Source organism: Callorhinus ursinus, unplaced genomic scaffold, assembly GCF_003265705.2.
Source record: "Callorhinus ursinus isolate GAN/ISIS: 27379988/994484 unplaced genomic scaffold, GSC_fseal_2.0 scaffold6, whole genome shotgun sequence".
Classification (NCBI taxonomy): domain Eukaryota; kingdom Metazoa; phylum Chordata; class Mammalia; order Carnivora; family Otariidae; genus Callorhinus; species Callorhinus ursinus.
Genome location: NW_027397068.1, coordinates 52,831,811 through 52,851,574, shown reverse-complemented (window position 1 = coordinate 52,851,574; position 19,764 = coordinate 52,831,811). Strand labels below are relative to the sequence as shown.

The 19,764-nt window shown below is 38.9% G+C and overlaps 1 protein-coding gene across 1 annotated transcript in view; it reads right to left on the bottom strand.

Moving 5' to 3' along the window:
• The window catches only part of PEX7 (peroxisomal biogenesis factor 7), an 82,381-nt gene extending 70,338 nt beyond the window's left edge, over window positions 1-12,043 (bottom strand). Inside the window, exons 1-3 of the mRNA XM_025865915.2 lie at window positions 11,806-12,043; window positions 10,235-10,292; window positions 8,696-8,846 (exon numbers count right to left, since the gene is read on the bottom strand). Coding sequence (XP_025721700.1) covers window positions 8,696-8,846; window positions 10,235-10,292; window positions 11,806-11,935 — 339 coding nt within the window. The 5' untranslated portion in view covers window positions 11,936-12,043. The remainder of the gene's footprint in view (window positions 1-8,695; window positions 8,847-10,234; window positions 10,293-11,805) is intronic.
• Between the last annotated feature and the right edge of the window lie 7,721 nt (window positions 12,044-19,764).

Sequence of the window (19,764 nt, the reverse complement as noted above, 5' to 3'; positions counted from 1 at the left end):
TTAAAAATCATCAAATAAAAACTGTCCAGAATGCTCATACTTGTCTGTATCAATACAAAGGAAAGGGACCCTGACTTTTAATTACTGAGCGATTAGAAAAGGCTACATATTTCTTGTAATATGAAACAAGTTTTTTTTAATTTATCATTATAGAAACTTTAAAATGCACATAAAAGAAGAAATACCATAATAAATCCCCAGGTATCCATCAACTACTTTCCATAATTATCAACATTTTGCCACCTTGTTTCATCTGTCCGGTTACCAACTGACTGACTGCTGGATATTTTAACATCCGACCACTTCTGGGGCGCCTGGGTGGCTCAGTCGTTAAGTGTCTGCCTTCGGCTCGGGTCATGGTCCCAGGGTCCTGGGATCAAGCCCTGCATCGGGCTCTCCCTGCTCCGCGGGAAGCCCACTTCTCCCTCTCCCACTCCCCCTGCTTGTGTTCCCTCTCTCAGTGTGTCTCTCTCTGTCAAATAAATAAAATTAAAAACAAAAACAAAAACAAAAAAAAATCAGACCAATTCACTCATAATTAATTAAGCAGATAAGGATGTTTTCCTTTCTTAGAGAAGCACAAGGCTATATTCACCTAAAAAGATGAATATCATCCAAAAATCACTCCACATTCTTATTTTCCTGAGTGTCTCAAAAATGTCTTTTTACAGTTGGTTTATTTGAACCAGAAACCAAACAAAACCCACATTTTACATTTAGTTGTTGTCTCTTAGATCTAATCTAGGAAAGTCCTCCTCTCCCACCTTGCTCTTCCCACCCATCCTTCCCATGATATTTTTAATTGTTGAAGACACAGAGTTAATGGTCCTGTAGAATCTTCTATACTCTGGATTTGGCTGTTTCCTCGTGGTGTTACCATTTTCCTCTACCCTTCCCATTCCTTTAAGTTGGAAGTTAGGTCTAGAGGCTTGATTACATTCAGTTCAATCTTTTTTTTTTTAGCTTCCTATTGTATTAGGTGTATAATTGCTGGTTGACCCACTTTTAGTGATCCTAAAACTATTCAGAAGATGTATCAATGTTAAATTAATGTTTTAGCATCCATGGAAAACCTTTGCCTACAGTTGTTACTTCATTTGGGGATACTCAATGGTGACTTTCTAACTATGCTATTCCTTCTGCATTTATTAGCCAGAATTCTGTTAAGGAGAAATTTTCCACATCAAGCATCTGATTATTCCACAATAAAATTCATACAAGAAAGGCAGGATAAGTGCCTTGATTCTTTATCTTACCAATTTTCAGAATGAGTCCACTGTCCTAGTAATCTTTAGTGGTGACCAGTTGTTGTTTCTTAATGATTACAACTCACGGAATGGGTGGAAATATACATATAAGTGTATGGTCTCTCTACACATTGTCTCTTCTAAACTTTTGATGTGATCCCAGTGGCCTTTCATAGTTTTCTGACACAAGAAGATGTCTTGGATTCATCTTGTATGTTTCCTCTCAGTCCTGGAATCAACTATCTCTCCAAAGATCCCAGTTCCTTCTAGTGGGAAATGGTATTTAGAGGCAGTAATCTGGGCACTAGGGATATTTACTGTGACTGAGTTGTCAATTGCTTTTTGGTCTTTATAGTCCAAAGAACCAGGACATATGTACTTTTTTAAACAGAGAAAAATAAATCATGAGTCTGTACAGATGTTTCTTTGTTGTTGTTGTTGTTTGTTTTTTGTTTTTTTTAATGTACAGATATTTCTCATTCAACTTTAAAATTAAATGTCTCTTTTTAACTTCTTTATTCTCATCACTTTTCTCTTAGATAAAAATTTTTGGTTTCTGATAACATAATTACTGCTCTGCTTTAACCTACAATATGAGAGTTTTCTTTTATTTAAATTCAATTAGCCAACATATAGTACATCATTAGTTTCAGATGTAGAGTTCTATAATTCATCAGTTGCATATAACACCCAGTGCTCATCATATCACGTCATGCCCTTCTTAACACTCATCACCCAATTACCCCATCCCCCAAACAACTCCCCTCCAGCAACCCTCAGTTTGTTTCCTAGAGTCAAGAGTCTTTCATGGTTTGTCCCTCTCTGATTACTTCCCATTCAGTTTTCCCTCCCTTCCCCTATGATCCTCTACGCTGTTTCTTATAGTCCACATATGAGTGAAAGAACATGATAACTGTCTTTCTATAATATAAGAGTTTCAAAATAACAATACTGATCTTTCTGAATGCAGTTTAAAACTTCTTTGCAATTCTTTTTGTTTGTCAGGCATATCTCATTAGGTTATGGACAATCACAATACTGTATTTTTAAAGTCACTAGAAATAATTATTTTCAATACCTGGTTATGATGCCAATTTTATATAGTACTAGATTGATTCATTTGTTTTCAATTTTTAGCAATTGCTTTTTTTCTTTTTTAATTAAATGGTGGTTTTTAATTTTGTAAAATATTTCAATTGTTCCAAGGTCAAAAGTGTAATACAAGTTGTATTGGAGAAATTGTCCATCCTTGGCCCCTCTCCCCTGATTTCTTCCCTTTAAAGGTAACCACTTTTATTAGCTTTTGGATTATCTTTCCACTGGTCCTTTTGAAATATATACAGAGATAACTATATATATACATACAAATATATATACACATATACATGTGCATATAAAATATATATAAAATTGCTCCCTGTCTCACATAAAACATAAATTCGAAATATATTTAAATAGCTCTGCCAATAATTCCATAGGATAACTTCATTGGATATCAGATTGTAACTAAACTAAAAAGAATTTCTAGTTTCACATAATTTAAAATTATCAAATAAGGCTGTATCATTCTCCTACATATGTTTCTTACTAGATCTAAAGTAGGAGCCATGGTGTTCTAATTTCTAGACACGATTCACTTACCAACCTGCTCTGGAGACAAGCACAGTGTTTGAGACCCACAATGAGTATATGACAGAGAGACTACAGATATAGTGGCAGTAGTCATGCATGAAAGTCATTCTTGACCCAAAAATAGGACTATCATTTTCTCTTCCTTTAAAAAAAAAAGTTTTAAAGCTTTGAGTTTACCCCTTTGCAAGGCAAATCAGATCACGCTTTTTATTAAATATTTGTTAAAATCTACATTTTGAATCTACAACCCTCGAGATATTAGACAATATACGTATTAAGGTCATTAGAACAGAATGCCTATTAAGTTAAAGCAGTGTGCATCGCTGCACAGTGAAATCATCTGGGAATCTACATAATGCTCGGCTCCAACTCCCAGACATTGTGACCTGGGTATGAAAATTTTTGAAAGGTCCTTAGGTGATTCCAGTATGTTAGAATCCAACACACACACCCTAGGTTCCAGTCACACCAGAGGACCCATGAGCGCCTGGACATGTCATGCTCTTTCACAGATCTGCACCTGTGCAGATGCTTTTCTCTACCAGAAATGTCCTCCTCCCTCTGGGCTGCCAGTGAATTCCTACTAATTGTCCAAGACTCAGCTCAAATGGCATCTCTTTTGTGCCCTCTCTGTACCTTCTAGACACTTCTTTTCAATATAATCACACTGTATTAAATGGTTTGCTAGCATGTCCCAGAACTACTACCAGAAATCAGCACCTGAGTCTTATTCATATTTGCATCTTCAATGACTAGCATATGCCTGGCACATAACACATGTACCAGTATGGACAGATCTATATTCTTTTTTTTTGAGAAAGAGAGAATGTGAGTGTGGGAGGGGGAGAATCTTTTTTTTAAGAGAGAGAGCATGAGTGGCAGGGAGGGGGAGAGGGGGAGAGAGAATCTTAAGCAGGCTCCACCTCCAGTGTGGAGCCCCACGCAGGGCTTAATCTCACAACCCTGAGATCATGACCTGAGCCAAAACCAAGAGTCAGACACTCAACTGACTGAGCCACCCAGGTGCCCCCAGATCTAGCTTTTTAAATACAAGTTAAAACTTTAAAATACTAAACAAAATAAAAAATAAAAAAAAAGTGAATGCTTTAAAAATATAAGGATTGAAAAGTGGTGAAGGATATCACATCCTGTTCATAGTAAAATCCAGAAAGACTGGAAAATATTTTTCTCCATAATTACAATTTTAGGGGGAGGAAGATTTACACTTATTTTGAATTGTAATAAAAATCTTACTGCAGTAACCTACTCCAGAATTTAGGTGACTAAATACCCACAAGGAAATATATCAAGTTCAACTGTATCCTGGAAAAAAGGAAGAGAGGAGGAAGAGAGTAAGGGAAAAAGAAAAGAGATAGATCTCTTTAGCTGAGAAGTCTGTTGTGCAGTTAAACATAAATGCAATTTCTAAAGGGAACAAACTGGTGTTAAATGCATGACTCACTATCATTCTGCATTAATATTTTTATGGGCATCCATCACTATATACTTTCCAGCTTCTATCACTATCATAGGAGTAAATAATTGATTTTTTTAAAGTAAGCAAGGTCTTAACCATATGGCACATGTTTACTACAAAATGTATAGTTAAATACATTCTCTCCACAATAAGATACTATAGTTGTATACTTACTTCAAAGATAAGTTTTCATAACCAAAAACTTCAAGTGGATCAAATCTTTTAAAAAAAAGTTCAACAAATTGATAAGGTTACTATTTGATAATGAAGACAAATGTTAACTATTTAAAAAAAAAACTGTAATCAGCACACGGGAAACTAGATACTGATGTAAACATTAAATTGAGTCACTGTCACCTTGAAAGTCATTCCTAACCAACTCTCAGTAGCACCATGTTGTAAGGCATGACGTACAGAAACAAAATTCTCAGTTCACCCTCTCTTCTCCTTCTTGCTGGATCTTTTTAAAATTTTCCAATTTTTCCACTCCTAGTATATATTCAGCAGCAGGCTAAGCCACCGGCATTTAATGGGCTCAAAAGACATAATGGCCTCTGCAGGCACCAGGTAAACAAAGGAGAGAAGAATCAGATTCTTGCTTTGAGGCTAAGTTTAGAAGCTATGCACACGGATAATGTTCATGTTTTTCTTCCTTTCCATTTCACCAAGCCCTTCATTCCCCAGGCCTAAAATATATCTAGGTCTTGGATTTCTCCTTTTCACTTCAGCACCTACCCATCTGATTATCTGAAAACTGATTGTTGGACATTTTCTCAGTTACCAAGTGATGAAATGGGTAAGTGCAGGATTCCTAACTTGTTCTGTACCTTTTTAACCCTAGTATAATAAGATATAATAATAAGAGCTCTTAATTATTTAGTGTTGGCTCTGTTCTAAGTACTTACAACAACCCTAGGACATAGGCTACTATTATCCTCAGTTTGCAAATGAAGAAACTAATTTTCAGGAGAAACAAGTAACTTCGCCCAAGGTCCCACAGCAGCTAAGTTACAGAGCCAGGATTCAATCCAAAGTTGATTGAAACCAAGCTACTCATCCTTATTCTATACTATTATCCATGGGAAAAAAACAACCCATTGTTTGCTATTCTTGAACATGCTGGTGGGAAAAAAAATAAAAGGAAATCAGCTATGCTCGTTCACTTACTAATTTATTCAACAAATATTTATTAGCTCCTCAAAACTCTCACTTGCTCTTAAATCCTTTTCAGTGTTTCTAGTATTTGATATAAGAGACATGCTTCGAATATATGCTGTATTTCTCTCCAATGACAAAATGCCAAATATTTGGTATTTTAATACTGAGCCTTAAGTTAATCACCAGAAATTCTTTCCCTTCACAATCTCACAGCAGATGGTTTTTGCGAGTACCCTACATTCTCTATTCACCACCCTGCTTGGCATAGTTTGATTTTTACTAAGGACTGTGAGAAAGACAAGTATGTTGTAGCAGAGCCAATCTCCCTTTCTTCCTTGCTCACAAAACCCTAATTCTGTCCTTCAGGGAAAAAGCTCCGTCCCTTCCTCATCCCAGGGCTGAATCTTGTTTAGGTGAAGGCAGGAATGGTGGCTTGTTTCCCTCATAAGTGATACGGTTAGGACTGGGGATATGACGCTCTTCTAGCCATGGAGATGTGAAGAGGGGTCTGCTGTAGAGCTTTGAGGAAGCTTTTCCTCAAAAGGAGTCCCAAGACAGGGACGTTCACTTTTTCTGCCCTTTGCCCTTCAAAGGGGATAAGATGATACTGGGAACTATAAGCAGCATATGGAGAAAACAATGCCCACTGAGGATAAAGGAGTGGAAAAGGCAAGGACCGCCTGTGTATCTGATGGCACTGTCAAGCCCTGAGTAACCAAGCAGCACCCATTCCTTCTCCATGTCCTTGGTTATGTGAGATAATAAACTCCGTTGAATCTACTTTTCGTTGTATTCTCTATTACATGAACAGCCACGGCATCCTAACTGACACAAGCACTTATCAAAAATTGCATTGGAAAAGAAATTAAGGGGAAAAAAACAGCCTGAAAGAAAAAAACCCACAAAGATGTCTTCAGCTCAAAAAAACCCAGTTACGTAACTATAGAATGATATAAACCTGGCTTCAGAGCAGTTCAAAGAACAAGAGATCGAGGTGCCTTACCAGTGGATTCAAAGTAAGCCAACACTACAACATGGCCAAGGAAAATGTACAGCCAGCCATGTTCTGTAATATTATTAGAACCAGAGGCTCAAGATTATGGTGGCAAAGTTTTAAAAAGCTCAGGGGCACCTGGGTGGCTCAGTCGTTAAGTGTCTGCCTTCAGCTCGGGTCATGATCCCAGGGTCCCGGGATCGAGTCCCACATCGGGCTCCCTGCTCAGCGGGAAGCCTCCTTCTCCCTCTCCCACTCCCCCTGCTTGTGATCCCTCTCTCGCTGTGTCTCTCTGTCAAATAAATAAATAAAATCTTAAAAAAAAAAAGTTTTAAAAAGCTCAGCACTGATCATCACATTTCTAGAATAAATAATGTATGCAACGCCAGAAATGACCATGAAAAAGGGGAGTATGCAAAGGAATTTACCAAGAGGGTAAAAGATAGAGAGACCATGTAATCTGAAGATAGGCTGAAAGAATTACAGATGCATAGTCTGGAAGAGGAAAGACTAAAAGGGGTCATGGTGGCTATTTTCAAGGGTTCCCTGGAAAAGGGGGGCTGGACTCACTCTCATCACTTCAGAGAAAAGGCATTAGAAACAACAGTTGGTTGACAGGAGGTAGATTTGGACTTAAGAGAGCAATTTTCTAACCATTAGAGCAATCTAAAGTCGAATAAGTTATCTCATGAGATAGTGAGATCTACTTTCACTGAGAGGAAGTAAAGACTGAGTGACTATCATCAGGAACATTCTGGAGCAGTATTTCCCAGAGAGTAGTACACATACCACTGGTTGTACAAGAGATGATTTTAACTGGCACATACGTTTTATTTCATTCATTACATATTTAAACATACATTGCAAACTAATAAATGTACATTCTAAGTTAGCCATCAATTCCATGGCTTCCTAAATATAACTGTTTTAGGATAAGTGAAATAACAATGTAAAGATCATTTAAAAAATATATTAGCTCAATATATCCCATTTAACATAACTAGATATATTATTTTATGACCTGTTGGTTATAGTCCTAGAATTTATAAGACAATACAAAGCACTAAAGATTTTAAAAAAAAGAAAAAAAACTTTTGAGAGGAAAAATCTTAAAGCAAAAAAAAAAAAACTAAGTTAATTATAAGTAGTATTAGAAAAAAGCAAAAATCATGAAGGTACCACAAAAATGTCCAAATTTTGGACATGCCGCTTTGTGGGGATTCTTGCATTGAACATCCTGAAACTAAAGTTTCTCCTTTACCAGAGTTGTCTTCAGTGATTCTATGAAAACATTATCATTTGTAAGTATAGTACTCAGAGAGAGGCTTCACCATAAAACAGAGGAACTAAGATTTTCCATTATTTTCAGTCACAATCTTAGAGATAGTCATTTTTAATAGCTTTGGCTATACAATGATTTCTGGAATCCTCACATGAGTAATCTTTTTATCACAAAAGACTAACATTCTTGCATCTAATAAAGCATTCACTGGAGGCCTTCTGCGGTCCAGACACTGTGGCAGACACAAGTCTTAACGTAAATGTGCAAGTTTTCACTTGAAGGATCTACTGCTACCTTGAGGAAAATTTTTAAACATTTGAGGTAAAACACCAAAAGGCATTGTTCTTACCATCACATTCATTAAAAATATATATGGTAGTTCTATATGATTGAAAACCAAACTATTTTCTATGCTACCCATATATATACACACAGAACCTACACACATGAACTGGCTTAAGATTTCAAATCTTTTCAGTAAGCGCTCATAATCAGTATTTGATGCTCTTGCTCCAGTATATTCTGAAAATCCTTAGGAATCTTACTGAAGCCCTAGAGGCAATCTTGTGAAAAGGCCGCCTACTCCTATCTTCAGTCTGTCGGGGGGGGGGGGGGGCAGGCATATCCTCCAGCGGGAAGAAAGTGACGGACCTCTCCGGAGGAAATGGTGCCACAGCATACTTATACTACTGGAGGCGTCCTCGCAGACTAATGAGAAGCCTGACCTTTTCTTCTTTCCTAGCCCCTCAGGCCAAGATGTACGTTATGTTTCAATAATCCTGTAATAAATGGCATCTAACATGCATGAGAAATACCAAAGCTTAAACTTCTTGTCCCCATGTTTCTATCCCCAAGTGGATTTCAACCAAAGAAAAACAATGGGCCCAGGAAGACTGCCTTCATACCTCCTGAGTGTGTTCCTTGTAGACTTGCAGGGGCCCAGCAGCCTTGGCGGTGTCCCAGAGCTGCAGCGAGCCATCGCCACTACAAGTGACCAGGACGTGTTCGTTGTTCTCACTCCAGGTCACGTCAAACAAACCATCGTTCCAGTCAAAGCTACACCAGGGAAAGTGAAACAGAACATCTGGTTACCCAGGCAGCCGAACATAAAATAACAATCATAATTTTATAGCTTTTCTTCAAGTTTATCACATATTTTAACACATATTATGTCACAGAGTCTTCACGACTATGGAAGGTAAGTAGAGCAAGCACTTGACAGATGCAGAAATGCATTCACAGAGGTGAAAAGAACAGCCCAGGGCGCCTGGGTGGTTCAGTCGGTTAAGTGTCTGCCTTTGGCTCATGTCATGATCCCAGGGTCCTGGGATGGAGTCCCACATCAGGCTCCCTGGTCAGTGGGGAGTCTGCTTCTCCCTCTGTCCCACCCCCCGCTCATGCTCACTCTCTCTTTCTCTCTCACTCTCTCTCTAGCAAAAATAAATAAAATCTTTAAAAAACATATTAATAGGGATGCCTGGGTGGCCCAGTCAGTTCGACGTCTGCCTTCCACTCAGGTCATGATCCCAGGGTCCTGGGATCGAGTCCCACATCGGGTTCCCTGCTCCACGGGGAGCCTGCTTCTCCTTCTGCCTCTGCATCTCTCTCTCTCTGTCTCTCATGAATGGATAAATAAAATCTTAAATAAAATAAAATAAAATTAAATTAAATTAAAATAAAATAAAATAAAATAAAAAATAAAATAAATAAAATAAAATAAAATAAAAAACATATTAATAAAAAAGAGAAAAGAACAGCCCAGGTCATACACATGCCAGAAAACTGCAGAGCTAGATTAAAATTAGGTCTCCCATCTAGAAATTTGGCACGATTTACGTGAGGGAGTACTGCCATACCTGGGTGCTCCCTGGTTTTTGTGGTCCACAGGAGGGAGCAGCAAGCACTTCACAATACTAATTTAGACCAATGATTTCAACTTTCCACATAAAACTTTCACCTGAGCTGTGAGCAGGTAGTTATCTTCTGACACGATTTCCTTTCCTTTCTCTGACATTGACTAACCCTGATGGAGGTGTTAATAAGTCCAACAGTCAAGACAGTCATAGAAAGGAGAAAGGGCAAGAAGTGCTAGGTAACTGACAAAATGGATAATCAGCTCCTGAATGAGTAAAACTATGTGAAGAAGACAGCAAAGTTAGAAACGTCCCACAGTATACTAACCAGTTTACATTTTTTTTTTATGTTTAAGCTTTATAGTGTATAACTGGATACTAAGAGACAAAGACTTCAGAAGAAAACTGATATAATCACAACTTACTGGCAAAAATATGTTCTCTACCATGCAAATGCTGAAGTTTCTTTTCTATTGCAAATTTAAAAAGTAAAAATTCTTCTACTCATCGAAAAAATTCAAAATCTAATTATATTAAGGCTTTAATAGCAACAGAGAATACATGTAAGTTTAATCATTAGAGCCACCTTACCTTCTAAAAAGTCTAAGCCCAGATTCATTTTGATCCAATATTAGAAGGGTCCCACAGCCTAAGGAAAAAAAAAAATTCAAGGTCATGCTGTTGAACTTGCCAGGGGAGCATCTAAGGTCAAAGGGGATTGAGCACTGAGTACCTAATTTTACTACCACAAATTCCTCCCTAAAGTTATTGAGACCTTGTATACAAAATGATCAGGACTGTGCTCTCCATTTCTCTTTCTATATTGCACCTCAACCATGAAATATTAAACTTATCTCACCTACATTTGGGATCCAGACACAGCTCTAACAGAAGGGAGAGGTATTTGAATTTGTATTCTGTGGCCAGGCAGGGTGCCGAGGCACATAAACCTCCCATGTATGTGTCATCATCCCTATTTACATGTAAGAAACCTTTGGCCTACAGACCCCAGAAACTCTGCTCCTTCTACTCCATTAAACTGCCTCACCAATAAACCTAAAATATATTCAAAATAGGATCTTAAAACAAAATACCTGGTACCACATACTAGGAGGTAAAGTGCTGAATACAATATATCAGTTATCTACCAAAAATGAATTATTTTACTAAGGGACAAGCATATTTTAAAAGTTGTACTTGTTATATGGACTAAGGGAGGAAAAACGCTCTATTTAAACGAGTGATTTTTTTAAAAAAAATACCAACTCTTTGTAAGTTTTTACAAAAGATTTAATTTAAAATATCAAACTCATGAGTTTCAACCTAACTAATGGGCAAGTGTTGTAAATCTGAATGTGCAAATGCAAGCAATAAGAGCTAAGTGGTGAGAACATAAGTAAATATTTCTCGCCCTCTGAGGTTTAGAAACCACATCTTTTTTTTTTTCGGCCATAGGACCAAAAAAAAAAAAAAACTATCAAAATCCGATATTATGCAGTGACGTATTTCACAGAGCTTCAGTGCGTAAATAACAGCTAGGATACAAATTAAAAGTTAAAAGTTTATGACTGGAACCCCGCCTTTCAATCTAGTCCTTGAAAAGAGACAGTGACCTTGAACCTCCAGCAACTACTTGCAAAAGTGTGTATTCTTCCAGAGACAACAGAAGTAGGGGCGGAACTTGGATCAATTGTCGGGACACTCCAAGCGTCCGCTGAGGGCCATCCTTCTTACGGACAGAGAGCCTGGATGCAGACTGTGGGGGTGGGGGACCCATTAGCTGGTACTGGGGGGTGACCCTGCAGACCGCCGCCTTCCAAGTACTGGCAGGAGGGGTCACAGCCGCTAAGCCGAGGTGGCGTGTGCCTGGAGGTGGGGGTAGGGGGTCCGGTGGCGGTGGGGAGTCGGTGCACTAAGGAATAAGGACACGAGCCAGTAGGCACCTCCTACGTGCTACTTCCACACTGTAACTGGAAAAAACCACTGACTCGGTCTCCAGTCCCACTCCGGACAAAGAAGGAAGCGGCAACTGGCTCGTTCCTAGGCTCCCCCTGGTGTTCATTTGTGGCACTGCCTACTGTCGGAAGTGTTTCCGATCGCACGGTGAAGCTGGGGCTCGACGAGAACCCGCCCCCGCCCCCGCCCAGGCGGCGCGGCCTCACCCGCAATGCCGTAGTGCTGGGCTGCGGCGCAGGCCAGCCGGCCCGGCAGGTACGGGGAGAACTCGGCCGCGTAGCCGTGGCGGCCCGGCACCCGCAGCGTCCGCACCGCTCCGCCGCGCGCCCCGCTCATCCCGCCCGCCGCGTCCGGGCCTCGCTGCCCTGGCGCCGCCACAGCCGCTCCGAGTCGGAAGCGCACCGTCCCGACTCGCCAAGTTAGAGACCCCGGAATACGAGGCGGAAGTGAGGACACCAGGAGCCCGGAATGCTAGATTTCGATTGGTCCGCAAAGGAAAGGACTTTGACTCCGACGGAGTCCATTTTTGTTTGGGGCAAAACAAAGAGCTTTGCGCCACCTATCCTGAACTAGGCATGGCGAGGCCGTGATTCTAGGGTTAGGTGATGATTCTGACAACTTCTGTTTTTGCGCATCAGCCTTCACTGCGGAGTTTTTTGTGTTTTATTAGTTCATTGAGGTTTTGGAAGACTGGCATCAGGAAGTGTTTCTGACGATTACAAAGTAAGACAAGCTACAGCAACTCTGAAACCAAGCAGCGAGCAAAAAGACAATTGAGTGCTGTGTTGTCCAAGGTAACTTGAAGCAATATTAAATCAGGCAGGAGTGAAGCTTAGGAAAAAAAGATATCAGAAGCAAATAACTTTTTAAAAAAATTCTCACTACGTATATTGTAAAGTAACTAATGCTCAGATGCGGGGCTAGTTAAAATTAAAGCTCATTCATTCATTCAAACATTTACCAAGCATGTACTATTCAAACGTTTACCAAGCATGTACTATGCAGAAGGTGACTATATATAATTTATTTGCCAAACATGACACTTTTGAGAGTGAAAGAGAGTGCAGTTAATAATGAAGCCAGGTAAACTGGCACAAACCTTGTCGTACGGTCAGCTTAACTATACACCAAGTACAGTTTTAGGTACTTGGGATTCAAAAGCAGTAAGATGTAGTCCATGCCCTCAAGAGATTGTCTAACTTGTCAACAATTAACTGTGATCAAAATACTGTAGGTGCTATTAGAAATATATACAGGTATTTTTAAAAGAAGTTGTCAGTGCTGGAGGAAAAGCTTCAGAAAGAAGGTAATGTTTGAGATGAGTAAATGATGAGGTTTTCTTTAAATAGACAAGGAGATGGAGGACATTGTAGGATCAGGAATAACATGAGCAACCCAAGAGATGTAAAAAAAGAAAAAAGAAAAAGAAAAAAAGCATGATCCATAGGAGATTGTAGCAGCTAGGACTCAGCCTGGCCAGATAGAAGGGGTATAGTGAAGACTATTGGGTGAAGAGACTAGAGTGTTGTACTGGGGCTGAATCATGAAGAGTCTTGTGTGCTATACCAATGGAATTGGATTTCTACTGTAATCTAAACAAGGGGAACCATCAGAGTTTTCCAATGTGATAAATGTTCATTCTAAAAGATCTTCTGCATCAAAAAGTTTCCTGGATAAATTTCCAGAGTATTACTCTAAGTAACAAATGTCAACCCCAAAAGCTTCCATACTGTACTATTTCATTTATATAACATTCTTGAAATGTTATATACATTATAGAAGTGGAGGACAGTTAGTGGTTGCCAGGGGTTACAGATGAGTGTAAATGGTTGGCCATAAAAGAGTAACATGAGGACTTCTTTGGGTGGTGAAAAAGTTCTGTATATTGACTGTCAATGTTAATACCCTGGTTGTAATATTATACTATGGTTTTTCAATATATTACCATTGGAGGAAACTGAGTGAAGGGTACACGGGAGCTTACTGTCCTATTCCTTGTAACTGCAACTGACTCTGAAATAATCTCAAAATAAAGGTTTAATAAAAAATCTGGCAACACTAATTGGGAGGACAGAGATCAGAGATAGGGAGGCCAGTTAAAGGACTTTAGCATTTGTTCAAGCAAAAGATTATGGTAATGGGAGTGAAAAATAGAGTCAGATGAAACTTTTAAGGCAATAACTTATAATAAATGATACACAAGGAACAGGGAGGTGTCAAAATGATTCCCAAATTTCTGACTTAGGTGCCTGGGTTGATACAAGGACTCATCACTGAAATAAGGACCATGGGAGGAGAAACCAGTATGGAAAGAAAATGAGCTCCAGTTTTAATACATTGAATGTGAATTTCTTATGAACTATCGGACATTCCAGTCAGAGATTAAGGCAAGAGTTCTGTTTGCATGTAAAAAATACATAAGTCATGGAAAGAATTGTCCTCACTCAGGAAAAGAGTTCTATGAAAAGAGAAAAGGGCCAAAGACAGAACCGTGGGGAAAACATGCATATGTAAGAGTTGGCAGAGGAAGAGGAGTTAGGGAAGGATGGGGGGAGACACACAGATGGGTCCTATTAGTTAATTAATCAGTTTGTTCAGAAATACAACTCGGGTTAGGAGGGTTTGCACACTACACATACCCTCTAGTGTATATGTTTCATTGTTTTCATGTCCTTTGCCCTTGTATGAACCTAAGATCCCAAGGTAGTGGATGTCACTTCACTCTCACCTCCCATATGCTGTGTTTTTGAAAGTGGCACAAGATGGCTTGTGAGCTCCTGGATCGGTGTCAACATGGAGGCTGCAGTCACTTACTTTATCAGACACAGACAACTTAAATTCCAATTTAAACTACATCATCTTGACCAAATAAACACAGAGTGGGAGCCCTCACATTCTTTAAACTCACGGTCACAGAGAAAGACCAGAGACCCAGACAGCTAGTCAGCCATGAGTGTCTACACCTGCAAACAAAAAGGAAATTAATAAGCCAGTCCCCAGACTTTCCTTTTGGAGCAGCCACTTCACATGAAAAGGTTTGGGGAAGAAGCACCAAATGTGACCATCTTATTTAGTGTTTTAAGCACAGGACGTCTTCAACATTAGTTGGAATTAAATAAATACCTGTAAGCTTAAGATAAGTTTTAATTTCATTTAAAGATGTTACATCATGACAGGGCCTGGAAAACCTTCCTCCGCCAGAAAGTAAAGAAGTGCACGAAAAGATTATAAAGACTGTAGAAAGGTTACATAAACCCGCCGGAGGGGGCTTTTCCTGGGCATATATGGGCCAGTTAAAATATTGCTTATTACAGATTATAACCTAGTGAATAAAATAAGAATCTAAGAAACCATACTGATAAGAATAATGGGAGAGGAGGCAGTTTTTCTTTACAATAGAGTTCCTGTAAATAAAGGTAGAAGAAATGACAAAAATCACGAGGTAATCATTTGGCAGTCACCATAATAATAATTGTTCTGGGCAAGAATCATCAATGGATGTTAAAACTAGTGAGAGGAAGTATAAAGAGAAACAGGATATTTACATAATCTCAAAGTATCTCCCCACTAGATTCTTACTAGTTAAAAAAGGAAATTTGGTAACTTTACAATGAAGACACCTAGCAAACACCACCCTTGGCCAAGTGATCCAACATCACCAATAATGGCACAAATCAACATCAGGTGCCTCCTGACCTGATGCACTGGGAAGAACACGACGTCACTTCTGTGATGTACCTACCCAAACTGCTAATCTGAGGAATGCAGATAATGAGGAAACATCAGACAAACCCAACCTCATTGACATCCTACAAAATAACTGGCCTGTACTCTTCAAAAATATCAAAGTAATGAAAGACTAAGAAAGACTGAATAATTGTTGCCTATTAAAGTGCACTAAAGAGACACTGCAACTAAAGCAACATACAATCCTGAATTAGATCCTGGACTAGAAAGATGTTTTTCTTTTGCTGTAAAGGACAATAGTGGACAGTTGGCAGAAATTGAAAAGAGTCTGGATTAGTTAATAGTTTTATACCGATAATAATTTCTTGATTCTGGTCACTGTATAGTGTTCATGTAAAACTGTGTTCTTGTTTTCAGGAAGTATATACTATGTCTCAAGCACTTAAAAATTAGAAAATTGGGTTCTTAAACAGATGGCTACATAGATAAAGCAAAGGTGATAAAATGTTCATATTTGGGAATCTGCATGAAGCTTATACAGGATTACTTTGAATTATTTTTCCAACCTTTCTGCAAATTTGTAATAATTTAAAATAAAAAGGTTTTTTTTTTTTTAAAGCCTGAACTTCTGGTTTCTGATTTTGTATGTAAGGAGATCAGTAGAAGTCACTACTCTGTCCTCACAACAAGTAAAAAGCTGAAAATTAACAACTCTTCTCGGGTCTTTGAGGGGAGGACGCATAGCAAACTGCTGTCCTCCAGATTGGAGAGCCAGACAGGTGAATGCAGCGAGTCATGGCTTACCATAGCCAAGACTCAGTAGTGGAGACCACCATGGAACCAGCACCTATATAGGAAAACACGATCTAGAATTCATAAATTACTGGAGGCTCAGTGCAGAGAAGTCTGAGAGTTAAAATCTCTAAGGAGACCCCATCATAGGGCGGGTCCAAAATATTGTGAGAGTTACTTCCATGAGGCCAACCAGGTTCCCACAGTAAATATCAGAGAAAAATCACTTCCTGCTTCTGGAGGGGGGTGGGGTGGTTGAGGTAGGGAGAACGATTTTGGAATATGCCAGAGCACTCTCTTCTTAACAAGGCCTGCCCTCAGAGAAACTAGTTAACCAGAGTCTAACTGACCTGAAGGAAGAGAAATAGCCAACTCTAGCCCATTCTAGACATCCTGTCCTACCTCAACAGAGAAGGGAAAAAAAAACAAAACAAAACCTGAGGACTACTTGGGAAGTTCACACTCCAGAGGCACAAGCAAGGCTCACTAAAAGACGAAGACCTAATCATAGGAATAGAGAATGCTTCCCCAGCACCCACACCTTACCACCACATTACTAAAGGCTTATTTATAGCAGACCTGAAGTGTACAGTTCAATCAGTTTTGACAAGTGCATGTACCCATGGAACTGACACCCCTCTCAAGACACAGAACATTTTCATCATCCCAGAAAAGTTCCCTTGTGCTCTTTCCTAATCAAACCTGCCCCTACCCCTGCCCATCACCACTGTCCGCTCCCCCTTCATCAACCACTGATCTGATTTTCTGCTTGTTAAGGACTGCCTGAAATGCCAGGACTAGAAATTTATTCCCTGTTTTTTAATTGACTACTTTAAGATTCCTCTTTTAAATGCAAATAGGCCACACAACAAAGAACACAGAATGCTGGGTTTTGATCTCAATTTGCCCTTTACTTCTCAGTTCTCTACTTTCCTTAGAGTTTTGTACAGTGGAAGAGTTTCAGCTACATCAATCATTTCTAGCTAGGAGGCCTTGGAGACTCTAATAGGGTGAGATAAAGTATTCTAAATATTTCAAAAGCCAATGTGGAACTGCACATTGATTAATCTGCAACAGAGGCCAGCCTAAAGCTCAAACTCCTTTGGTTTGTTTTTCGGCTGAAATTATATGGACGCAATGTGCTTACACTTGTTCTCTGGTGTTGATGTTAACTTCCAATTGCTTATAAAAGCATAGCATTTCTGGGGCTCATGAAGGTAAACATTTGAAAAAGTTCATAGGTTTTATATGGGTTGATCTTTAAGGGTCTGCAACAGGAGTTTACCAAGCCCAAGTGGACTAAGGCAGAGAGAGTTGCTGTCTGTCATACACACCTTATTGAGATAATTGAAAACATATGAATGGTCGATTAGATAAAAATATTGCATCAATTTAAGTGTCTCAAACTTGATGACTATCCTGTGGTTATGTAAGAAAATGCCTCTATTTTTAGGAAATACTTAGGAAGTAAGAAGAGATAAAGGGAATTATAAAAGGATAACACTTCAAATGGTTCAGAAAATCAAGGAACATGGACATGCACAAATAGAATCATAACCAAATACAGTAAAAATGTTAAGAATTTGGGAATCTGGGTAAAATATATATGGGAATTTTATGTATTACTCTTGTCATATTTCTATAAGTTTAAAATTATTATAATTGAAAGGTCATCTTAAGTATATGACTAAGGATTTTACTAATTCAAATTGTTCTTGTCCAGTTAGTTTGAATTAGTAGAAATGGATCTAATTTGTTATGTAGTAACTGGGAGCCTGTGAAAACTTCCTATACTGGTGCCCGCCAAGTCCCTGTCAGTGAATCATATGTCAGAAACATCTGTTTTGTGATTCTATTGGCACTTCTGACTTGTATAAATTTGAGGGAGTATGTTTGGGAAGAAAAGCAGAAGTTTCCAGCTGCTTAAGTCTAGAGTGAAACAGAACTCATACACTTTATATTTCAGAGCTAATCGAGTGGAAACAATGAGGAAATCCAGGTCAACTATAATTCTCATCATGACTAAGCGGCATAAAGACTCTGACTACGGCGACCTAGAACTGACCTCAGGGAGAAATCAGTCAAAACAGGATCGTTCATTTCCAGGATTCTTGGTGAGGTTTACTCGGCAATTCATAAATCTTACCGTTTATGATAAGCATAAACCTCAGTTACTACATACATTTCACTTTTGAACAAACATATAGTACAGTATCAAGCTATTTCTCTGGACTATATATGTTGTTTATATATTCTTAAGAAAGAAAAGTTTAGACAGAGAAACACTTTGCCAAGTATACAGGGAATGTGTATGATCATCTTAAATCTGAGCTTCAGACATTAAAAATCTAGCATGCTCATTATGTGCCTCAGATTTCTTAGCTCTGGAAGATAGCATATTCTTCAAAAGCTATCATTCCAGGGGCCCTGGGTGGCTCAATCAGGTAGGCATCCAACTCTTGATTTCAGCTCAGGTATGATCCCAGGGTGATGAGATCGATCAATCTTTTTCTTTCTTTCTTTCTTTCTTTCTTTCTTTCTTTCTTTCTTTCTTTCTTTCTTTCTTTCTTTCTTTCTTTTTCCTTCCTTCCTTCCTTCCTTCCTTCTTTCTTTCTTTCTTTCTTATATAATTCACAGTAAAAAAGAAGTCACCACACTGTGAGTCAATTCACTGTAAATAATGATGAACAGAAATTTCAGTTCTGATGATGTTGACTGCATGATTTTCAGCAAATAATTTCTCTCTGAGTCTCAGTTTCCTCATAAATAGAGCTTCCTAAGAAGGACCGGTAGAACAGTGAGGCATCTAGAAGCCACATGACTGAGAGAATTGTTTAGGAGAACTGGAGTAACCACTACACACCTATGAAAATGACCCAAATCTGGAACACCAACACCCCAAATGCTGGTGAGAATATATGGAACAACAGGGACTCTCACTCATTGCTGGTGGGGATGCAAATGGCACAGCCACTTTGGAAGACAGTTTGGTGATTTCTTACAAAACCAAACATACCCTCACCATAGGATGCAGCAATTCTGCTTCTTGGTATTTATCCACAGGAGTTGAAAACTTATGTTCACACAAAAACCACACATGGATGTTTATAGCAGCTTTATTCATAACTGCTGGAATGTGGAAGCAAGTTGTCCTTTAGCAGGTGAATGGATAAATAAACTGTGGTACATCCAAACAGTGGAATATAATTCAGCGCTAAAAAGAAAAGAGCTATCAAGCCATACAAAGATGTGGAGGGAGCTTAAATGCATATTACCAAGTGACAGAGGCCAATCTAAAAAGGTTACATACTGTATGATGATTTCAACTATATGACATTTCTGGAAAAGGCAAAATTATGGAGAAAATAAAAAGACCAATGGTTGCCTGGGGTTGCATGGTGGAGGAGGGGTGGTTGGAGTTGGGAGAGGTGAATAGGCAGAGCACAGAGGATTCTTAGGGAAGTGAAAATATTCTGTATGATACCATAATGATCGACACGTCATTTATACATTTGTCTAAACCCATAGAATGTACAAAACCAAGAGTGAATCCTAATGTAAGCTATGAACTTTGGGTGATAATGACATGTCAGTGTAGGTTTATCAATTGTGACAAATGTACCACTCTGGTGAGGGATGTTGAAAATGGGGGAGGCTATGCATGTGTGAGGACAGGGGATATATGG